General features: G+C 37.9%; 1 protein-coding gene across 2 annotated transcripts in view; it reads right to left on the bottom strand.

The window, feature by feature from the left end:
• Positions 1-777: 777 nt before the first annotated feature.
• ARHGAP20 (Rho GTPase activating protein 20) overlaps positions 778-20740 on the bottom strand; it is a 133675-nt gene continuing 113712 nt past the window's right edge. For both annotated transcript variants that reach the window (XM_002822442.4, XM_002822441.3), the window contains exons 10-15: positions 17116-17294; positions 15778-15939; positions 11329-11438; positions 8789-8978; positions 7563-7677; positions 778-6451 (exon numbers count right to left, since the gene is read on the bottom strand). In XM_002822442.4, coding sequence (XP_002822488.2) covers positions 4596-6451; positions 7563-7677; positions 8789-8978; positions 11329-11438; positions 15778-15939; positions 17116-17294 — 2612 coding nt within the window. In that variant the 3' untranslated portion in view covers positions 778-4595. The remainder of the gene's footprint in view (positions 6452-7562; positions 7678-8788; positions 8979-11328; positions 11439-15777; positions 15940-17115; positions 17295-20740) is intronic.

Genomic DNA, 20740 nt, shown 5'->3' on the forward strand with positions numbered 1-20740 from the left:
TTTGATGATTCTCTGCTACTTAATCATACCCTTCTTGGGAAAACATACATATTTCCTTTCCTCCTGAAAATTTTAGGCAGTAACAATCACAGCCCCTGTGATCTGGCAGAGAAGGCACATTTCTTTGTAGCACTCATTTTATTTGCTTGGAGTAATGGAACTACCTCACAAGTTTTTAGCTGATTTATTCACTTTGTAGCAGATAAAGCGGCTGCAAGGAGAAGTCCTAAATTTAATTCCAAGTTACTGTAATCTAATATCAAGTCTAGACTATAACAACTAGCATTTAAATCTTAATGTCTCCAAAGCCTATATATTACCATGTAAAATTCAACTCCAGAAAACATATATTTTGCTTTAACAAATGTTAAAATATATTTTGATCTAAAAACGTGTATGTGTTCTGGTGCTGCACTATGTGAACACACATTAAAGAACAATGCTCGGCCGGGCGCGGTGGCTCACGCCTGTAATCCCAGCACTTTGGGAGGCCATGGCGGGTGGATCACCTGAGGTTGGGAGTTCAAGACCAGCCTGACCAACATGGAGAAACCTCGTCTCTACTAAAAATACAAAATTGGCTGGGCATGGTGGCACATGCCTGTAATCCTAGCTACTTGGGAGGCTGAGGCAGAAGAATCACTTGAACCCGAGAGGCGGAGGTTGCCGTGAGCCGATGTTGTGCCATTGCACTCCAGCCTGGGTAATGAGAGTGAGACTCTGTCTCAATAAAAAAAAGGAGCAATGGTCATCTAATACCATCATCTGTGTGTACTTCGTTGGGATTTCAAAACAAAACTTTCCAAATTACAACCCAGAGCCCTCTGTCAATTAACTCTACCATAACATCTGACATTATGGAGTGCAGAGCTAGAGTTCATGGTGTTTAAAAACAAACAAACCTGAATGCAACATGAAGGTGGCTCAGGAACAGGATAAAATGCTAGCTCAGGGTAAGTCAGCACATAACTCAAGAATACTTAGAAACTTACCTTATGAGAAATTCTCGCAGCCAGAATAGATGTTGAAGAAAGTAAACATTTTATCCAACTTTATTATTCAGGGAATAAAAATTATTTGCTAAAATTTTTTTGTAATGAATTTTTCTTTGCATTGGAATAGGCAGTTTGTAAAGATGTTCTCTGTGTTGTTAAAACATGAGCTGGTGCTTTAGGAGGCCAAGGCGGTATCTCCTGAGCTCAGGAGTTCAAGACCACCCAGGGCAACATGGTGAAACCCTGCCTCTACTAAAAATTAAAAAAAAAAATTAACCGGGTATGGTGGCACGCACCTGTAGTCTCAGCTACTTGGGAGGCTGACGCAGGAGAATTGCTTAAGCCCCAGAGGCAAAGGTTGCAGTGAGCCGAGATTACGCCACTGCACTCCAGCTTGGGCTACAGAGTGAGACTCCGTCACAAAACAAAGACAAAAACGAAAACAAAACAAACAAAACATGACCTGGAAGGAAAATACGAATTAAACACTTGCCAACAAAATTTGGATGATGATACATAATATTCTTAGAATTATTTTTTCAGCAGAAACAATATGGCATTGGTTCAAAGATATACATTAGATTCCTTCGAATCAATGTCATGTCATGAAAAGTAGAAAAGCACAAAGGAGACAATCTCTTAAATTCAATGCTTTTAGATTAAGACTTTTTTTAAAAGTGAAATTATCATTGTGTTTCTGTAATATTTAGAGAGAAATCCTTTCTGGACTAAAGTAGTATATGTTTTTGAGTCCCTTTGAAATAGTGATTAACTTTACACAGAGGGAACCTCAGCCAACTTTCAGACGGCAAAGCTGTAGTAGTCATGACAATCTTGTCATATTAAATACATTTATATGACCTGAAAAGCACTGATGTCTTGGTATGTGTCTGGGGTCATCTGGGTATTCTGGTTAGAATGGTCCAAACTTAGATAAGAAAATCTCACACAATCTAAGTGATCTTATGGTTCTTTGACATAAGAATACTGACTATATCTCATTCCAGGAGCACAGTGAAAACATAATGCCTAAGAAAATGAAGACTTTGTATCTAAAACATGACTTGTTTGGTAAATAACATTAGAAAAAAAGTATTTTAAAAAACCACTTTTCCTAAAAAGACAGACTGACCACGGGTTCTGACTAAAAGCTCAAGGTTCAAATTCAACATTAATTATACTCTATGAAATTTCCAATGTTAGATTATATTCTATGAAATTTCCGGTGTTAGGCAGAGACTGGGATCATTAACTAGAACAATTCTACAAAGGGCAATATTGCTCTGGTGGGATGGTTGATTCTGCAGAATGGCATTTTATTTAACAGACAGCATGGACTTCATACATATCCATTATCAGTGCCTTGAAAACCAAACAACTTTAAAAGTTAGCAGCAGTTTCTGCAAGTACAAAAATACACATTTATTACATAACATATGGTAGTAAAATTTGTCAAGATATATTATACAAACTCAAAGCATTTTAGATAAAGCATCAGTCTAATATATTATAGATTGATGGAGTATAATAAAATGACATATAGTCTGTCTTCAAATCGTACAATATAATACTTTACAGCAATATTAACAAACTATTCACATTAAGAATTACAGGAGTATCTAAGGGAACACAGATAGTAGGAATGGTTATTAAAAAACCTCAGCAACTATTTTCTTCTATGCTTTAAATTGGGTGAATGATTTTTTACCTAATATGAAAAAAAAAAAAGGCAATTTCTTTCAGAAAGACACTCCAAGCCGTAAGAGCTTCATTCACATCTTGCAGTTCTGACAGTAGTATGCCCTAAGGGAAAGGGGAGTCCCTGCTGACTTTATATATTATACCAAAAAAGATGCATATGGACACTTAGGAGTCTTAATATGTAGGACTGGTTAGTTATAAAGTGAAATCGACTTCACATCTGTGACTCAGATGGCCAGTGTCACAAAGTAGCTCTTTGGATACAGAGTTCTAAAAGATCATTGTAATGGTTAGCGCAAACAGGGCCATGTCCCCAAGAGGTAGGTAGCACCTATAGCTAATACTGAAATAATTTCTTCTATCTTAGAGAAAACATTTTTTCCCCCTATAACTGAAAATGCAACCTTTAGAACAAAAAAGAAATACCATTTGATATGACATTTTCTGGTGATTAATAAGACAAATAATTTAGAATAAGCTAGCTTGTGAGAGAAAGGTCCATCTGATGGTGAACTAAAGAGAATAAATGGGCTCAGAGCAACTTCTTATAGGTAAGTAGTTAATGTGAAAGAAGATGCACATCCATTTTTAGTGCCATCCCTGCATGCTAGTTGGCAAGGCCTGATAATCTATTCCTAGGTGATGAGATGTACTGCTGTAACCTTTAAGTCAAGAAAGCGGAGAAAGGTCCATGGATATAAAATAAACCAATGGGGTATAAGCCATGAAACATTTGGGGCAAAAATATGGAACAATGTCTGGAAGTAAAACCCAAAGCAAATGGCTGTCTGAGAAGGCCTGGTAGCCACTTTGTTGGGTATTCTACTGTGGGACTTCTTATAACCTGCCAACTTCAATATTGCTCTCTCAATTGCCAAACTATAAAAATCAGAAAAGGGATGATTTATAAGTATGTTTTTCTGGCTGACTGTAATCTAAGAGGCAGGACTGTGCAGAAACATTTCAGCAAAGTGATGCCATGGTTTGATCACATGTTAACAGCATTCGTGTAATTGAGAAAGGACAGTTGTTGTGGTCTTTTCCTCCACATTGAGAGTGAATGCTGTCAGGAGGTCACCTTCTAAATAGAAAAAGTTGCATTTTGGAAGAATGTTCCTAGTCAGAGACACCTTTGAAAAGGGTACTGAAATGAGCAGCCATTTTCTTCTTTCTCCTCACGACTCTGTTTCCTGAAGCCTTGCAAAGCACTTCAACACGAATGAAAAAACAAATCGACAAATACAACCAACAAAACTGGTATCATGGTACCCATGGCTTTTGAGTCACTCTGTTTTTCTCTACTCTAGCTGTAGCAATGGGCTGGTTCATGGAATGATTCTGTAAGGACACGTGATTAGTAAGATCCCACAAAAATGGCCATTGGCTTAGATTTAGGGAAAGATTTTACATGATATTCTTCATTACTGGACATACTCAATGTTTTGATTAGTGGCATTTTTCTTGCCTACTTATTAAAAACATTCCATGGAATGTAGATGGTTTCTCTGTACCCTTCCCCTCTCTCCTCAGGCCCCTATTCCTCATTCCTGATGTCTTGGTCTTCTCAGGACATCAATCTCACAGACTGTTCCAATAAGTGGTTCCTCTACAGAAGATGCTTTCTCTAGCCCTCTGTTAGTATCTCTAAAACCACATGACAGGACCAATCCCAACCTTTAATAAGAAAAAGCCTCCCAAACACTTAGGTGACAAAATTTTTAGCATAAAGTATTTGTCAAGTAGTCTCAATAAAGAGAATTATTTCGTTGTCCTAAGTATTAGCAATGATAATCCTTATGCTACCTCTCCCAGGTATCTTATACAAAGGGGTCACAATAATTATTGTCTATTATTATTAACTCAGTTCCTGTTCTCGTGGACATCAGATTCTTATTATGGTTAAATGTCTTTGGTTAAATACCTGTCCTCAATGTCGCAGACCACTGTAGGCCCTGAGTCTGGGCTGGTCACATCCTCTAGAGTCCAAGAGCTGGCTGAGGCTCTTTCCCAAGGCAGAGAACCAGAAGAGCTCTGACTACCAGGCTCTATTTCCTCAAGTGACTTCATGCACAGCTTAAGTCTGCTCTCCACCAGGCTGAATGGAGAGCTACAGTGTCTCTCTGAGTCCTGGAAGGGAGAAGAACTACACCTTTGGGCTGATTGCACAGGGGCCAGTCCTTCAGCTGCCCTTAAGGGCAAGTCTTTTTGTTCCTCTTGCAGTGAGTTGGCTTCTGGAACACCAGAAGCATGTGGGGGTGGCTCTAAGGGTCCTTTTGGAGAAGCTATTTTCTTTTCCTCTGGTCTGGCTGCCTTTGCTTTCTTTTTGAGGGACCAGTTTTTCAAACTGGCCACACCATTTCTCAACCATGTGCTGGGATGAAGAGTTACAGAATGCATTTGTGAATGCCACTCCATGGTCTCCTTCTTTGTATAGGCTGGGCGACTGCAAGCCTGCCCTGATGAGGGACCGGGCATTCCAGAAACATGGCTAGCATTGCTAAAGTCAGGAGAATGCTCTTCTTGTTTTCTCTGAGCCTGAAAAGTGCAATCTATTGGAGAGGAAGTCTCAGTGGGTGTAAACACAGAGTGTTCAGAAATCTGAGAAAAAGCACTGTCTTGGGAGCTTACTGATGAGCCGGATGGGGAAGTGCCTGGGGAGGATAAGCTGGAATAGCTGGTCCTTGGGCAAAGGTTTAATCTTGGGGGTAAAACCTTCTCAGTGTTTTGGTTTGTGGCACTACTCTTGCCCACCTCAATCCCCATGACTAAACTCTGATTAATAAGCTTCTGCCCCTCCATTTGCAAAGACTTATGCCGTTTGAGATAATCCTCCTCTTCATGCAAGAGACCAGCTTCACAGCTGGTTTTATGTTGTTTCTTTGAATAAATTCCCCTGAGATAGGTCAGCTTGCGGTTCTGGTCTTCTATGTTGGGCTCTGAGCAGCGCCGATGTGTCCTTGGACCCTTGAGGGCATCTGCTGTGTGTGGTGGGGAGTATCCAGATGTATTCACATCAAAGGGCTGGTTCTTGGAATGATCCTGTGAGGACATAGGACTATAAGACGCCACAGAAATGGCCACTGGCTTGGACTTAGGGAAAAGTTTCACATGATTTCCTTCACTACCAGACAAGCTCTTCTTCTTAGTGTTTTGAGTAGTGGCATTTTTCTTGCTGACATCAGTGCCTGTGACTAAACTCTGTTTAAAACATGTCTTTCCCTCTTCCTGGAGGGGTTGATTCTGCTTCAGATAGTCTTCATCTTTTTGAGAAAGAATTGCATCACAGCTGGACTTGCGTAGCTTTTTCTGATAAAACTCCCTGAGGTAGGAAAGCTTTGAATCCAGATAGTCGATGCTGGGCTCTGAGCAACGCCGGTGTCGCCTCAGGCTTTTTGCAGCACTTGCTGCAGCTGTGGACAGGTAGCTGGGTGTGCACATGGCAGATGGGGCCCTGGCATGATCCCGCAGTGGGATCTTTGTGTACACTAAAATGTTCACCGGCTTGGATTCAAGAGGCCGTTTCATTTGAACATCTTCATCTTTAGAATGGGCCAAGTCAAAGTCGCTTAGGGTTAAAAGGCCTTCCACCTCTGGCTGGTCAAGATCATAGTCACTGAGGGTTAAGACAGAGTCCATGCTTCTGCTCCCCTGGCCAAGTTTCTTTACCAAGTCACTGCATGGGGCATCAACATCCTCATTTAGCTCATTTTCCAAGCTGTCATAGGAGGAGTCATTCAGTTGAAAGCAAGAAATATCTGTCAAAAAAATTAAACCATGATTAACATATTTACTTAACACAAATATACTCATGCTTCCTTAAGAACAAACTATGGTGCTTAGCTGAATTCTCTTTTCATGTGGAGTGTTCAAATTCCTACTCTCAAGAAAGAGAGAATCTTTCACAATGTCAATTGTTAGTGAAGAATAAAAATAAAATTGCTGCGGTATAGGAGATTTATCTCAGTTCCTGATGAATGGGCTTTCCTTAAGTAAGATTTTCTTAAAGCAATGAGCATGTCATATGACCAAGAAATGGTAAAAAATATGAAGGAATTAATGCCTTCATAGTATAAGTATATCCAGATTCTGAGTAAGACTCTGCCTTCTAACAGATTGCTAGTTGTTATACATACGTAACACTAGTCTTGGGGAAACCATTTACTAACTCTAACAATGTCTCTTTTACAAAGTTCTTTAATATCCATTACCTTATTTAATCCTTACAACAACCATAAAAGTTAGACATTATTTTTATCCACATTTTAGAGATAAAGACGATGTTCAGTGGCATAGAATAACTGGCCAAAGATAACATATCTAGTAATTGATGGCACAAGGATTCATATTCTGAAGGCAGCTGTATGTCTTCGAATTCAGTGTTCCCCCACCCTCCCAGCCAAATGATGCTAGTTGTTTCAAACTGTTTCATAGCACACTAGAATTCTCATGTGTCTGAGGGACCAGTATAAGGAAGGAGAGGACAAAAACAAAAACAAAACACTCATGCCTCTACTACCTCTGGGCTTTCTACACTAGTTTCAATCATAGCAGTTCTGTTATATATATTAGGGTTATTCACAAAGTTAAAAAGCCCATCAAGAAACATCATACCACAGCATGCTGCCACTAACTTATTGAAGGCTGGAACCTAATCTTTATATAGTTCTTAATCCCACTACACTGTTAACATATGCTGACCTATTGGCAGGCCATCTAAGGAAGGATCAAAAAGCCCTGGGCCCCATTGACCTGGATCAGAGGCTCCTTTCACTTCAGCTGCTACGGGCTCCAGGAAAACCCCTATCCCAGCATGTTTACAAACATGTGTCTATTTCTCACAAAAACCAATCCAATTATTCACAATACCTGAGGCATTCTCTCTAGTGTCACATCTCACTGAAACCTCTCTGAAGAGGGAAGTGATTTCTTCTCCAAATATCCTAAGGCAGTTCTCAATCAGAAATTGTATAAGCAGGGAAACCTGTAAGAAAAAGGACAAACAAAGTATTACTTTTCATATTACATGTTTATAAATCACATTTCATATATAAATCCTGATTTTTAACAAAAAGCACATGTACCCACGGAAAAATTCATATCTGCTTTAAAAGTACATTAAACAGTTTCCCTAAAAAACTATGATACTTTTAAAAGTAGTTTGGGCATAGAAATGTAATCAATGGACTAAAGTTATTATTTGTAGACTTGGCTTAATGTTTTATATCAATGGCTCTGTAAAATTGGGTAAAGAAATATATTTTGTTATTAAAATTTATAAAGCATCATTAGACAAAGACTTATAAAAACTATTTTTTGTGTAAAGGGCAGGCTGTCATAAGCTTGGGAAGAGGGCTCATCTGCGAGTGCACTGTGAAGGAGAAAGACAGCTAGGAAGAAAACTTGTGTTCCTGACTAGTCTCTACCCAAGCATTTGGCTGACAGGTCTATCCATGTACTGCCACCTTCTGATAGGCTCCCTAACAAGAGGTGCTTGTGGGGAAAGGTAAGAGTTTATTAGGGAGCTTTGTGACTCCATTGAGAGGTACTGGAACCTTTCTGAAGTTTCCCTGCCCCAGTAGCTGAGGCCAAGGGGCAGGAGAAATGTTAAGAGCAAAGGGAACTGATATACCCACACCGCTTATTAACCGTCAGGGACTACAGGAGTGTGATTTCAAGTAACTACTGTATTATCACCAACTCCATTTTATTTTTAGATGAGGACACTGTGGGTCAATGTAATTTTGCCCAAGACTGTACATCTGGCAAGGGGTGGAGCTGAGAATGGAAGCTTAGCTGTCCTAGTTCCAAAGTCCTTTTTTTTTTTTTTTCATTTAAAAAATCATATCAGCTGCTTTATCACTTTATGGTTTTAGTCATAGTGTTTAGCCTCCTTAAAGGGAAAAGAGAAGTAACCCACCTGCTATCATTTTCTACTTAACAATTCACTTTCCTATAGTTTACCAGTAAAGTCAAATTTATAAGGATACGGTATATTTAAGTTATTTAAGAAACCATCTTTTAGAATACCCCAAATTTCAGTTTCAAAATGGGGACTCAGTCTCCCAGGGCATAAAAATGAAAAACTTCATTACCTTTTTTGTAAATTCGTTTTCTAGTTCTGGGCTGGAGGAAGTAGGAGGCCAAAGAATACTTGGAGCGACACACACAGCTAAATTAAATGCAGTCATCTGATTGGATGAGGAATGTTGCTCAATGTTGTGTAACACCCCAAAAAGATACCTTAGGAGAACAACATTGGCTCTCGGAAGCTGGTCTAATAGCCTAAAGACAGAAAAATTACTCTTTAAGCAAGACATTTCATTTAGAAACTTGTAAAGACAAGCGACTCTCACTTTGAATGGGGAAGACGGCAAATCAAGAACACAGTTCAGATATGAAAGAGTTTCAGTTAACATGGTACCATACAAAGTGAGGACTGCCTGTACAGAAAGAAAAAATAGGCATTGGGAATTTATTTTTTGTTTTTGTATATTGTCTTCACATCTCAATGAAAATGTAAAAGAATGCAGAAAAATGTTTCATTAAAAAAAATGCTGCCTGAAATACTTCCCTGAAACTAGCATAATGCCAACTTAGGCCAATCCTGTAACATTTCAGAATATTTTCAACCAAAAACAACAAAAAGCTTTCTGATAAAATTAAACAGCAATTTATAAAATGCTCCTTTATTTCCAAGTAGCAACACAGAAATGCTGTCTCTTGGTAAGAACCCAAACCTTAGCTATCAAGACGTCCAGGTCCATTTTGAGAGCTTATGCTCTGCTCCACCAGCTTCCAAGGTCAATTTTGTCCTAAATGTTTCATTGTATCACTTTCACATATAAGTTGCTTATAATAGATTTTCTACTGTTCTCATGTTGTAATTGATAAGGGATTTGTAAATGATCAGTCAGCAAAAATGACTACTATTATCCAAAAAAGTTACAAATATACTGATATTCATGACTTTTTTTTTTTTTTCAATAGAAACCTGCAACCTAGGGAAAAGATAGTCTGACTGCTGTTTGCACAAATAGCAGGGAGGCCTTTCTTCAGCACAATGGACTGACAATGAGCATAGTTTTTGTAAGGGTAAGTTATGAAGGACTTTGAAATAGAACAAAAGATTACTGGGTGTAATCAATGGAAAATAAGGCATCTAGCATAAGCTTTTGGGTTTTCTGCTTGTATGGGGCCCTAAGATTTTTCACAATAAGAGCTATTTTACAACTCTGTGTAAGTTGTAACTAACTGATAGCAGTGCATCTAATACTTGTCTAAAGATGTGAAAATTCTGGTGGAGGACAGAACTGATTTATCTGCACCCCTGCCCTGATAGAAAAGGTCAGTTTTGTTTGTATTTATTTGCAAATTCACTTTAGCATTTCTAATTCATATATATATATATGTGAATATATAAATGAATATATATGTGAATATATATGTGAATATATAAATGAATATATATGTGAATATATATGAATATATGAATATACAGGTGAATATATATGAATATATATGTGAATATATGTGAATATATATATATGAATATATGTGAATATATATATATGAATATATACCTACAATTTCAACTTTGAAATTTCCTTTGAACTGGTTGTAACATCTCACTAGTTCCCTCATAAACTATTTAAACAAAATATTTCACGTGTTCATATTTGCATGAGAGTCATAATTTTACCTTTTTCCAAAAAATCCTTTAACAGCTTATAGGATATATAGCAACACAGTTTAGAATTTGATGCTCACTATCTGAATGGTTTATGCCAAACTGTAATGGAAGTGGAGGTGGTATTTTGTTAAACGGCCTTGGTTTCTGGTGTCTTCAGCAGCTGTACTATGTTCTACTGGTGAAAGATGTAGATAATTCATATATGAAAGTTGCTTAAGAAAAAAAAACTGTACTAAACAAGCAAATGCAAGTACATAATATTGAGATTCTTGAGTATTCACAGAACTAGAAATACCGCTTTTTGTTAAGGGACATTTCTTTCCTACTCTCTTATAATGCAGGAAACGTCCAGGAATGGGGTAGTGAGTTCTACCAGCAATTTCCCTTTGCATGAGTAGAGACAGTACATCCTTTGTGATCAGACATCCTTTGCAACTCTGCTTTTCCTTTCCACTTTTCAAGGACTTAACTGTGTCTTTGCTGTGCTTCCACAACACTCTCCAAATCCCTCTTCTAGCACTGATTGTGCTGCATTGTAATTCTTGATTTTTCTATCTACCTTACCAGACTGAGTTCTGTGAGAAGACAGAATAGGTCATTTTCTCTGTATGACTTCAGTTGGTGAATGCACTATATGATGAGTTGTCTGGTTAATATTTACAAAAATTAAGATCATAAACTGAAGATTGGGCGCATAGTATTAGCTAGTGGACTAATGGATTTCAGCTCCTATCAGATTCAGGTATATGGAAGGTGTACAATGTTCAAGTATTACAATGTTCAACTATAAGATTAAGGAGGAAAACAATGAGAAACTAGCATAAATCTATTTTTAAACTGGTCCACATGAATATGACTCTGATAGCTGTCATTATTTTAATAAATAATCTTATAAGACATTTTTAAAGTATTTTTGAGACATGACCAAATTAGAATAATTACCTTTGAACAGTATTTATTTTCTCTTCATCATTTCCTTGATCCATTACAGAGACCCAGTGATCATAGAGATCTGATGAAAAAATACTTCCTGGAATATTTCGCAGAAAATCCTTAAATAGATGGAAAAACAAATATTTCAAATCATTATCCTCATGCCAAATATGTATTAGAGAAAGCAGAAGACACTTTGTTGAAAAGTTCCCTTAAGTACTCTCTTCTGTGAACTACACAGAGCTCTGCGCCAACTCTCCATTGACTTGGGGACACAGAAACATGTACTTTGATTTTCTTATAGCAAAAATCATTGGGATAACTGGAGTCTTCATTATGGTGGGAAAATAAAGGACAACTCATTTGGCTGAAACTTACTGTTTGCATATATTTTAGTGAACTAGTATGACATGACAAGGTCTGGCAGTAAACCATCCTAAATTCCTTTTCCCCTGTCCCTTAGACGGCTAGTTCAAGGAAATGAACCAAGGTATCTATGAGGTTCATTGTCTGGTAGTCATTCATTGAATCATTCTATATGCATTTATTCATATGTGCCAAGCACTATTTAAGTTTCTAGGGATAGAGAAGTGAACAAAACAAAGTCTCTGTTATCTTAGAACTCATATTCCAGTGTTATTAGTGCAAAATTGCATCAAGAGGCACTTAAGGTTTCTCCCTGTATTCCCTGTAGAAAGGCTCTCATATATTTGGGGAGAGAGAGCATTTCAGGTGATGGCTGGGTTCTAGAAACTTAGGCAGCACACCCATGCCTGATGTACGCTAAATAACATGTCCACGGGATATTATCCTTTTCTAGGAGACCCTATTCTGCTGAGACCACTGGCAGAGCTGAGTGTGGTAAGGTTGAACTATGACACAAACAGGTTATGACCAAGTTCGTTTGTTGTTTAGCTTTTGTTGTTTGGCTTTTGTTTACAAAAAGCTTAAAAATAACAAAATTTGGTTCTTGTCCTGGTCCTACAGAGTTGATTCTAGGCCAACTGTCTCTCTTGCTTTTGGTATGGCACTACCAAGGTCAAGCTTGCAGTCTGATCTCCACCTTAGTAAACTTTAGGCAGAGTAAACTCAACATCGTGTTTAAGTACCATACACATGGTTGGCTACCCTCTTGCAATTTCCTGCTTACAACATGAAGACAGGTGAAAGTCTGCAATTGGGGAATTTTAACTCTTGCTAAACCAAATCAATAATTTTATCTATGTGCCTTATTGAAGGCAACACACAACTTGTTACTTAGATATCATGTTTATAACAGTAATATAGAAGCTGTGATAACTTATTGTTACAATTAGCTGATTATGTGGGCATCTTCCCCACTTGCTTATGAGCTCCTCCAGGGTAGGGACAGACCCTTCTTTGTACATGTCAATGCCAAGCACAGTCCTAGCCATAGTAGAGGACATTAGTGAACTGCTGCTATATTGCATATGGCCGAATATTAATGGGAGCCAAGAGAAGGCCAATCAACTGTAACTGAGATTTTAAGATAATTTGAAAAGCCTCTTTGTAGTCATGTCACTTTATTACTATCCTTTTTTTTTTTTAGAATGTTTAACAAGAAGGAAGATTGACTAATTCAAAGTCTTCTTCTGTTCTATTATATCTTCTAGCAGAAATGTGCCTGCATGCTTGTGATTCAGGTATATCATTACAAAAGTTACCTCTTTTTGGGTAAAGTGATGGAATTTTCATAATTCCAGACTAATTTTAGCTGCTGTACCCACTTTAGAAGTTAGATTTAGAAGAAGCAAAATCTGTTATTTCAAAATGTGGTAGGGACAATAGCTCTCTTTTTAAATCTCAGTGGAAAACAAACTTATGATCTGTCTTGAAGAAAAACATCATTAACATCTTAAACCTACACTTGAAAGATAATAACTCGTAACATCTCAATGAACTCTCCCACAGCTGGAATAACAAGTTACGAAATACAACCATCATCACAGCTGAGAAGGATGTGAAAGCCGATTCTGCACTGCAATCACCAGCTCACAGCACTTAGTTGAATGTCTCCTCTCCTGCAAAACCAGAGCCAAGGCCATCAGCAGGACCCTCAAAGTCATCTGAGATGAGATACTGCAGGATTAAATATGAACTTTTCCTCAAAGGTTTGATGGATCAAAGTTATAGTGTCTTCAGCAATTTTTATCCAATTATAGTTTGAAGAGTTAAGCTATAACTTACGCTGGTTTTGCTTAAATACAAGTTTAAGTGAAAAAAAGTACCACTTCAAAACAGATTTAAAAAGAAGACATAAAACAAAAGCTTGAAAACTTTTGCTAAAAATTATCTCCCTTTCTGCAACCACTTGGAAGAAAAGGGGGTAAAACATACGATAAAATGTTAATTACTTGGAACACATTTAACTAGGCTTTTCAATCATTTGGATCATTTTTTGCCTTTTGGTTATTTTTGGACAAATATTTCTGCAATTTGAAACATAATTTAACTCTTCTAGAACCATGCCTCTTTGCAATAGCATCAATAGTTTAGCACAAAATTTTAAGAAGTGTAATGCTATGAAGAATAGCATAGTAAGAATTTTTTTTTTCTGCAGACATTCTTGGTTGTTAAAGAAAATTGTTTTAAAACACAAGCTTGGGAGGCCGAGGCGGGCGGATCACGAGGTCAGGAGATCGAAACCATCCTGGCTAACACAGTGAAACCCCATCTCTACTAAAAATACAAGAAAATTAGCAGGCTTGGTGGCAGGCACCTGTAGTCCCAGCTACTCAGGAGGCTGAGGCAGGAGAATGGCGTGAACCCGGGAGGTGAAGTTGCAGTGAGCCGAGATCGCGCCACTGCACTCCAGCCTGGGCAACAGAGCGAGACCCCAACTCAAAAAAACAAAAAAACCCACAAGCTTTACCTTTGTAAACTGAGATATATATATAAAAGAAAAATTTATCATGCATAAAAAACCTTGGCATATATATATCTGGCTACATATTTTTACATATGTATATTTGTATTTTACATATATATATTTTTATTGTGTTCCAGGACTGAAGAGTAATTATAAACCCTGTGCAAAACAGATGAGATGACCTTAGCCTCAACCCTCCAGTTCTCTTGCATGGTATCTAATTGCAAAAATCTATAGCAGGGTTTAAGAGCAGATATGGCTTATTTATCCAGAAAATCTGATTGTATATAAAGTCATGAAGTAACATTCTGTAAGCACCTGGGCACTCAGCTGGAGTAGAGGTATGCAAGAATCTTCTTCACCATATTTTCCTTAGCTTGGTTTTCATGTTTCAGCCTGAGATACAGGCTGGGGCCTTGTCTCAACCCCTAGCTCTGGTGCATTCCAATCCTTTGGGAGGTAGGAGCCTGACACAGGTCTGCAGAAGATACTGCTAAGGTCAAAAGCTCTGCTTACAGCTCATTTTGACTGTAGGTGTTTCCAAAAATGTAGAGCATTTCCAAGAATGTGTGGGCAGAAAACATTTTAGAACTCTCTATCTCTGTAACTATGGATGTGACTTAAATAACAATGGGTAAAGTGTTAAGAACCACAAAGAATGCCAAGTGTGGTAAAAGTAAAGGAAAACTTAGATGCTGAAGTCGTTCCTACTCCACTTTTAAAGTAAAAGGCATTAGGCTGGGTGCGGTGGCTCACGCCTATTATCCCAGCTCTCTGGGAGGCTGAGGCAGGCGGATCACCTGAGGTCAGGAATTAGAGACCAGCCGGGCCAACATGGTGAAACCCCATCTGTACTAAAAATACAAAAATTAGCTGGACCTGGTAGTGCATACTTGTAATCCCAGCTACTCGGGAGGCTGAGGCAAGGAGAATTACTTGAACCCGGGAGGTGGAGGTTGCAGTGAGCCGCGATCATGCCACTGCACTCCAGTCTGGGCGACAGAGTGAGACCCCGTCTCAAAAAAAAAAAAAAAAAAAAAGGAAAAGGCACTAGAGGACAATGGAAGTCATGATGATTATGAAAATAAATGGAATTTTCAGTAATCTCAGCAATTTTTTATTTCAATTGTGAGGCAAATGTTTATTATGGCAAACTTCTTTAACTATTTTCAAATGTCTAATGTTTATATTTGAAAACTGCCTTCATTAAGAAGGTAGTAAGATAGTGAGGAAATCATAAGCACAATGTCTGTTTTGGTATACATGTGTTTTTTGATCTTTTAAACTTAAAATTTTTATTTTTTACATGGAGTGGCAGAAGTAAAGATGAGATTAGTGTGGGATAAAAAATTTAAAAAGCATATTTGATACGTCATATCATCAGTGGTAGCTTTAGTCCAATGTTGACTTTGTGAAATGTTTTTATAACACTTTTTAGTGTTAAAAATTATGTTAATAAATCTATTATGGGTCTTTGCAAATAGAAACAATGTTCATAATGAAAAAGTAAAACACCCTCTTTCTCTAGAGCTACACCATGGGGTAGATAAAGGGATGACTCTTCTTACCTTTAAGACAGATGCTATCACAAAAATAGATTCACAGTCTAGGTGTACTTCGACTCCAGAATTCAATTTCTCTTTTAGTTCTCTGCAGGATTTCACATTGGCTGATTGCCTGAAGATACCTTTGGTGAGAGGTCCTTTTTGATTAAGAAAGAAAAGCATATCCTATGGGGAAGCAAAGGAAAATAAACAAAATGACACTTCACACACACAAATAAGGGAATGTATACTTGCCCTCTTTGGATGCCAGAGGCTAGGGTGTGCTAGGGTAAAAGCACTGAAGGATTGGAGCTAAACAAATGGCTGGAAAAATTAAAGTCACCTTTTTGGAGAGTGGAAGAGTGGTTACCAGGGGCTGGGGGTGGTGGTGAGGTTGGGGAGATGTTGGTCAAAGGATACAAAATTTCAGTTAGGAGGAATAAGGTCACATGATCTATTATATAACATTATGATTATAGTTAATAATGTATTATATTCCTAAAAATTGCTCAGAGAGTGAATTTTAAGTGTTCTTTAATTTTGCTTTCTATCACTATGTCCTGCTTACAGTGTAAGAAGAGAATGGGTTTTGAAGACAAGCAATCCATGGGATTCAAAACCTAGTTATGCCACTTGGTTACTGTGTATTGTGTAACATTGAGTACAGTACTGAGGCTTTAAAACAATTTGTAAAGGGGTGGGATGATGACATGATAACAAATATCCCCAAAATTTGTTGTGAAGAATAAATAAAGTGGCTAGACAAGTGTCTGGCATTTATAGATGCATAATATAGTATAAAATGCCATATACCTAGTATAGTGCTTGAAGGATACTGGAGACTCAATACTGCTTAGCAGTGATTATTTAAAATATCAACTGGAGATAATATAAACCCAGTGGCTTTCATCTGACCCACTTTATATACAAAAGATAAATAAATGCCAGGGAATGTATCTTTATGCGTGAGCACTTGAAATATAAATAAAACGGATTTAAAAACCTAACTGTAGGATTGAGTAGTTTCTGTTGCTACAATGATCAAAGAAGACGTTGAGAACAATGTGACGTTCAAGAAAGGATTTGTGAGGAATAATGTGAATTCTCTGTCTGCAGGGCAAATTCTGCTTTATCTGAGAAAGCTTACATGGCTCTTTCCTAGGTTATCTCTTCCTATTATGTCTTCCTTCTGATTTCACAGTAGCTAAATCAGATTTTGTTATTTGGAGGAATAATAATGAAGATTCTTAGCCAAAGACAGTGATGTCTATAATTTTTCCATTTGGGGACAGATTTACCTCACAGAGCTCTCCTTTCCCAAACACCCTTTCCCATCAGTTTACAGACCAAAATGAGCCTTACCAAGACAGGTTTGGGCAGATTGTCATTCTCACAAATATCTGGCAGAGAAATTCCAAAGAGCTGTCCTGGCATAGGTGATGTTGGCGATGTGGGCAAGTTGTCCAGGTGAGTGCTAGAACCTCGCCAGAAGGCCCAGTTTATGATAGATCTTCTCCTTTTAAATGTCTTATGACCTGAATCTAAGGAAGAAGTGAGCTTATTAGAAAAGTGAGTTTCATTCACTTAATCTTATTTCTATAATTTCCATTTTATGGTATGTTTGTTGCTATGGCTCAAAGAGAAAAAGATGCTAATAGATGGCTTTTGTCATTGACAATTCAACCTATAAAATTTCATTATGGTATCTTACAAATGAAAGACGAATCAATGAAGGAAGAATCAAATGTTTGGGTTCTTCTCCCATCCAACTTTTGGACATCACTGGTCTGTTTACTGGAGTTTTGGCACTACATTTTCAAAGGTGAAAGACTCCCTTATTGAACTGTAACAACTAAAAGCAAAAAGCGTTTCATACAAACCCATTTATTTTCCCATTTTAAAGATGAGACTAAGCATACGAAAAGTTTAAATAAGACTATAGTTAAATACTGAGAAAAAAGAAAGGGAAAATAAAGGTGGAAGGGGAAGTAGGAGTAAGAGAAGGACAAGATTGAAAGGGAAAAGGAGGAAGAAAAAGGAAGAAGGAAGAGAAGGGACGAGGGGAGGAGAAGAAAGAGGAGAGGAGTTTTCTCTGTTAAGATGTTCTTTAGAAATAAAGAATGCTTTAGTATCTGACATCCTACTCTCTCCTCTTGAGAACACAGGAAGCTAATGTCCTAAAGTGTTTTCCTTTCTTTGCAACTGTAGACTTTTATGTTTCTTTTCAGTTCTTCACTTTAAAGTATGTTTAAGGAAGCATGGATGGACACAAACATGAGTGAGACTTGCCCTTACTGATGAAGTTTATAATCTACTTCATCAGTCGGGGGGGGGGGGGAGAAAAGCAAGTATGTTAATAAATATAATGTCATGAGGTAGGAACAAAGTACTAAAAGCATTCAGAGAAAAGTAAATCACATCTGGTCAATAAGAGGGAGGGGGTGATCTTGGGGGTGTTTGCATTTGACTTGGATTTTGAATGAACAAGATTTTAACAGATAGAGCATCTGGCATAGTGCCTTCCATCTAGTGAGTACTCACTAAATCATTATTAAACAATAATTGAAATTGAGGAGGGATTTAAGTAGAAAAAGACAACATGAAAAAGAACAGGCAGAAGAAAGGTCAACAGTAAGGTATGGTTTTATACCATAGTGCCAAAATGTTTTTGGTGTCATTTGTGTCTACTTTTAACATGAAGTTTAACAGGTTTGCTTATGATTTAATACATAAAAAGCTCTTTATTAAAAGTGGCTGACCTCTCTGTCCCCTCTTCCCAACAGATACACACAAGTAACAACTATAAACTCTGGAAAACCAACCAAAATAAACCTAGCTGAAGGCACTAAAGAGTGAGCAAAAGAAGGTAGATATAGAGGTCAAAGTGTGACACTTGGATGAAGGGAATGGCATAGCACTGGGTGAGTTTTCTAATCTTACAGCTTTTAGACTGAGAGCAGGCCCCCGGGTAATGGGGGTGACTAAAAGTTGAGAAGAAACCTGTACTCTTACTGGCTTGAAGAACTAGAGAAGGGAGACAGAGGTACCCACAGCTGGAAAGTGAGGGGGGATCCCAGAAAGAAGAAAGCCTGATAGTGGGAGCCCTAAATATTATATATAAATTCTGCCCACATCTCTGGCTAACCCCTGAAGCTTGCATTCATGCAGGCAGATTCAAAACAGTTTGCAATTAAGGTTGACAGAACTGAGATTTGGGGAGCCATAATGCCTAGGCAGTACCCACTCATGGTTTGACTCCATTTTCTCCAGTGAGACTGCACGAGAATTGGTAATTAGACTGGCTGTGTGGCACTGTTCTTATGACACCAAACTAAACTTACACGGAGATGTTCCCAACATTCCCTGATAATGAAATACTGAAGGGTTGATCTTTTCAAGGACACAGTCAGCAGTCTTGTCATTTCAGTGGAATTAGACATGTTAATTCCAAAGAAGTCTTCTATATTGTTTGGCTACCTTAGCATTTTATTTCCTTAGAATAAACTACTTAACTAAATATTTAAAAAGCCAAGTTGTGGGAGGATAGATAAGTAACATTTTACAAAATGGACTTAAGATCATCATCTACACATCACTTCCTTGAAATACAGCAAACGCATCATCAGTGTACACACACAGGTATGTAAACCTTCTTGGCTCTAGAGTCAGGAGCCTCTCTGCACTCCCAGTTCAGACACTTATTTGGACCAAGTTACTTAACCTCTTTTCTTTCCTCAACCTTAAAATGTAAAGGATATGAATTAGCCCTCAAAGGCTTATTGAAAGGATTGTATAGGATAATCTATGAAAAGTACTACTTTGTCACAGTGATCTTGATGAACGCTGTCAAGATACCAATCTCCTCCCCACAAAGAGGACAACCTCTCTGCACCTACTCTCCTTGTGGTTTCACAGCCTTCAGCAGGTATCCGGATATGAAGGAATACAAATACTCCACTTAAGTAAAGCAGTTTCTTCCTGCTCTGACATTCTCAACCTCCATTATTTAAAAAAAACAAAACAAAAACGGAAAAGGACCAACCAAAAAAAGTCCAGTACCAGATGGATTCACAGCCAAATTCTACCAGAGGTACAAGGAGGAGCTGGTACCATTCCTTCTGAAACTATTCCAATCAATAGAAAAAGAGGGAATCCTCCCTAACTCATTTTATGAGGCCAGCATCATCCTGATACCAAAGCCGGGCAGAGACACAACCAAATAAGAGAATTTTAGACCAATATCTTTGATGAACATTGATGCAAAAATCCTCAATAAAATACTGGCAAACCGAATCCAGCAGCACATCAAAAAGCTTATCCACCATGATCAAGTGGGCCTCATCCCTGGGATGCAAGGCTGGTTCAACATACGAAAATCAATAAATGTAATCCAGCATATAAACAGAACCAAAGACAAAAACCACATGATTATCTCAATAGATGCAGAAAAGGCCTTTGACAAAATTCAACAACCCTTCATGCTAAAAACTCTCAATAAATTAGGTTTTGATGAGACATATCTCAGAATAATAAGAGCTATGTATGACAAACCCACAGCCAATATCATACTGAATGGGCAAAAACTGGAAGCATTCCCTTTGAAAACTGGCACAAGACAGGGATGTCCTCTCTCACCACTCCTATTCAACATAGTGTTGGAAGTTCTGGCCAGGGCAATCAGGCAGGAGAAGGAAATAAAGGGTATTCAATTAGGAAAAGAGGAAGTCAAATTGTCCCTGTTTGCAGATTACATGATTGTATATCTAGAAAACCCCATTGTCTCAGCCCAAAATCTCCTTAAGCTGATAAGCAACTTCAGCAAAGTCTCAGGATACAAAATCAATGTACATAAATCACAAGCATTCTTATACACCAATAACAGACAAACAGCCAAATCATGAGTGAACTCCCATTCACAATTGCTTCAAAGAGAATAAAATACCTAGGAATCCAACTTAAAAGGGATGTGAAGGACCTCTTCAAGGAG

This window comes from Pongo abelii, chromosome 9 (genome assembly GCF_028885655.2).
Source record: "Pongo abelii isolate AG06213 chromosome 9, NHGRI_mPonAbe1-v2.0_pri, whole genome shotgun sequence".
Taxonomy (NCBI): Eukaryota; Metazoa; Chordata; class Mammalia; order Primates; family Hominidae; genus Pongo; species Pongo abelii.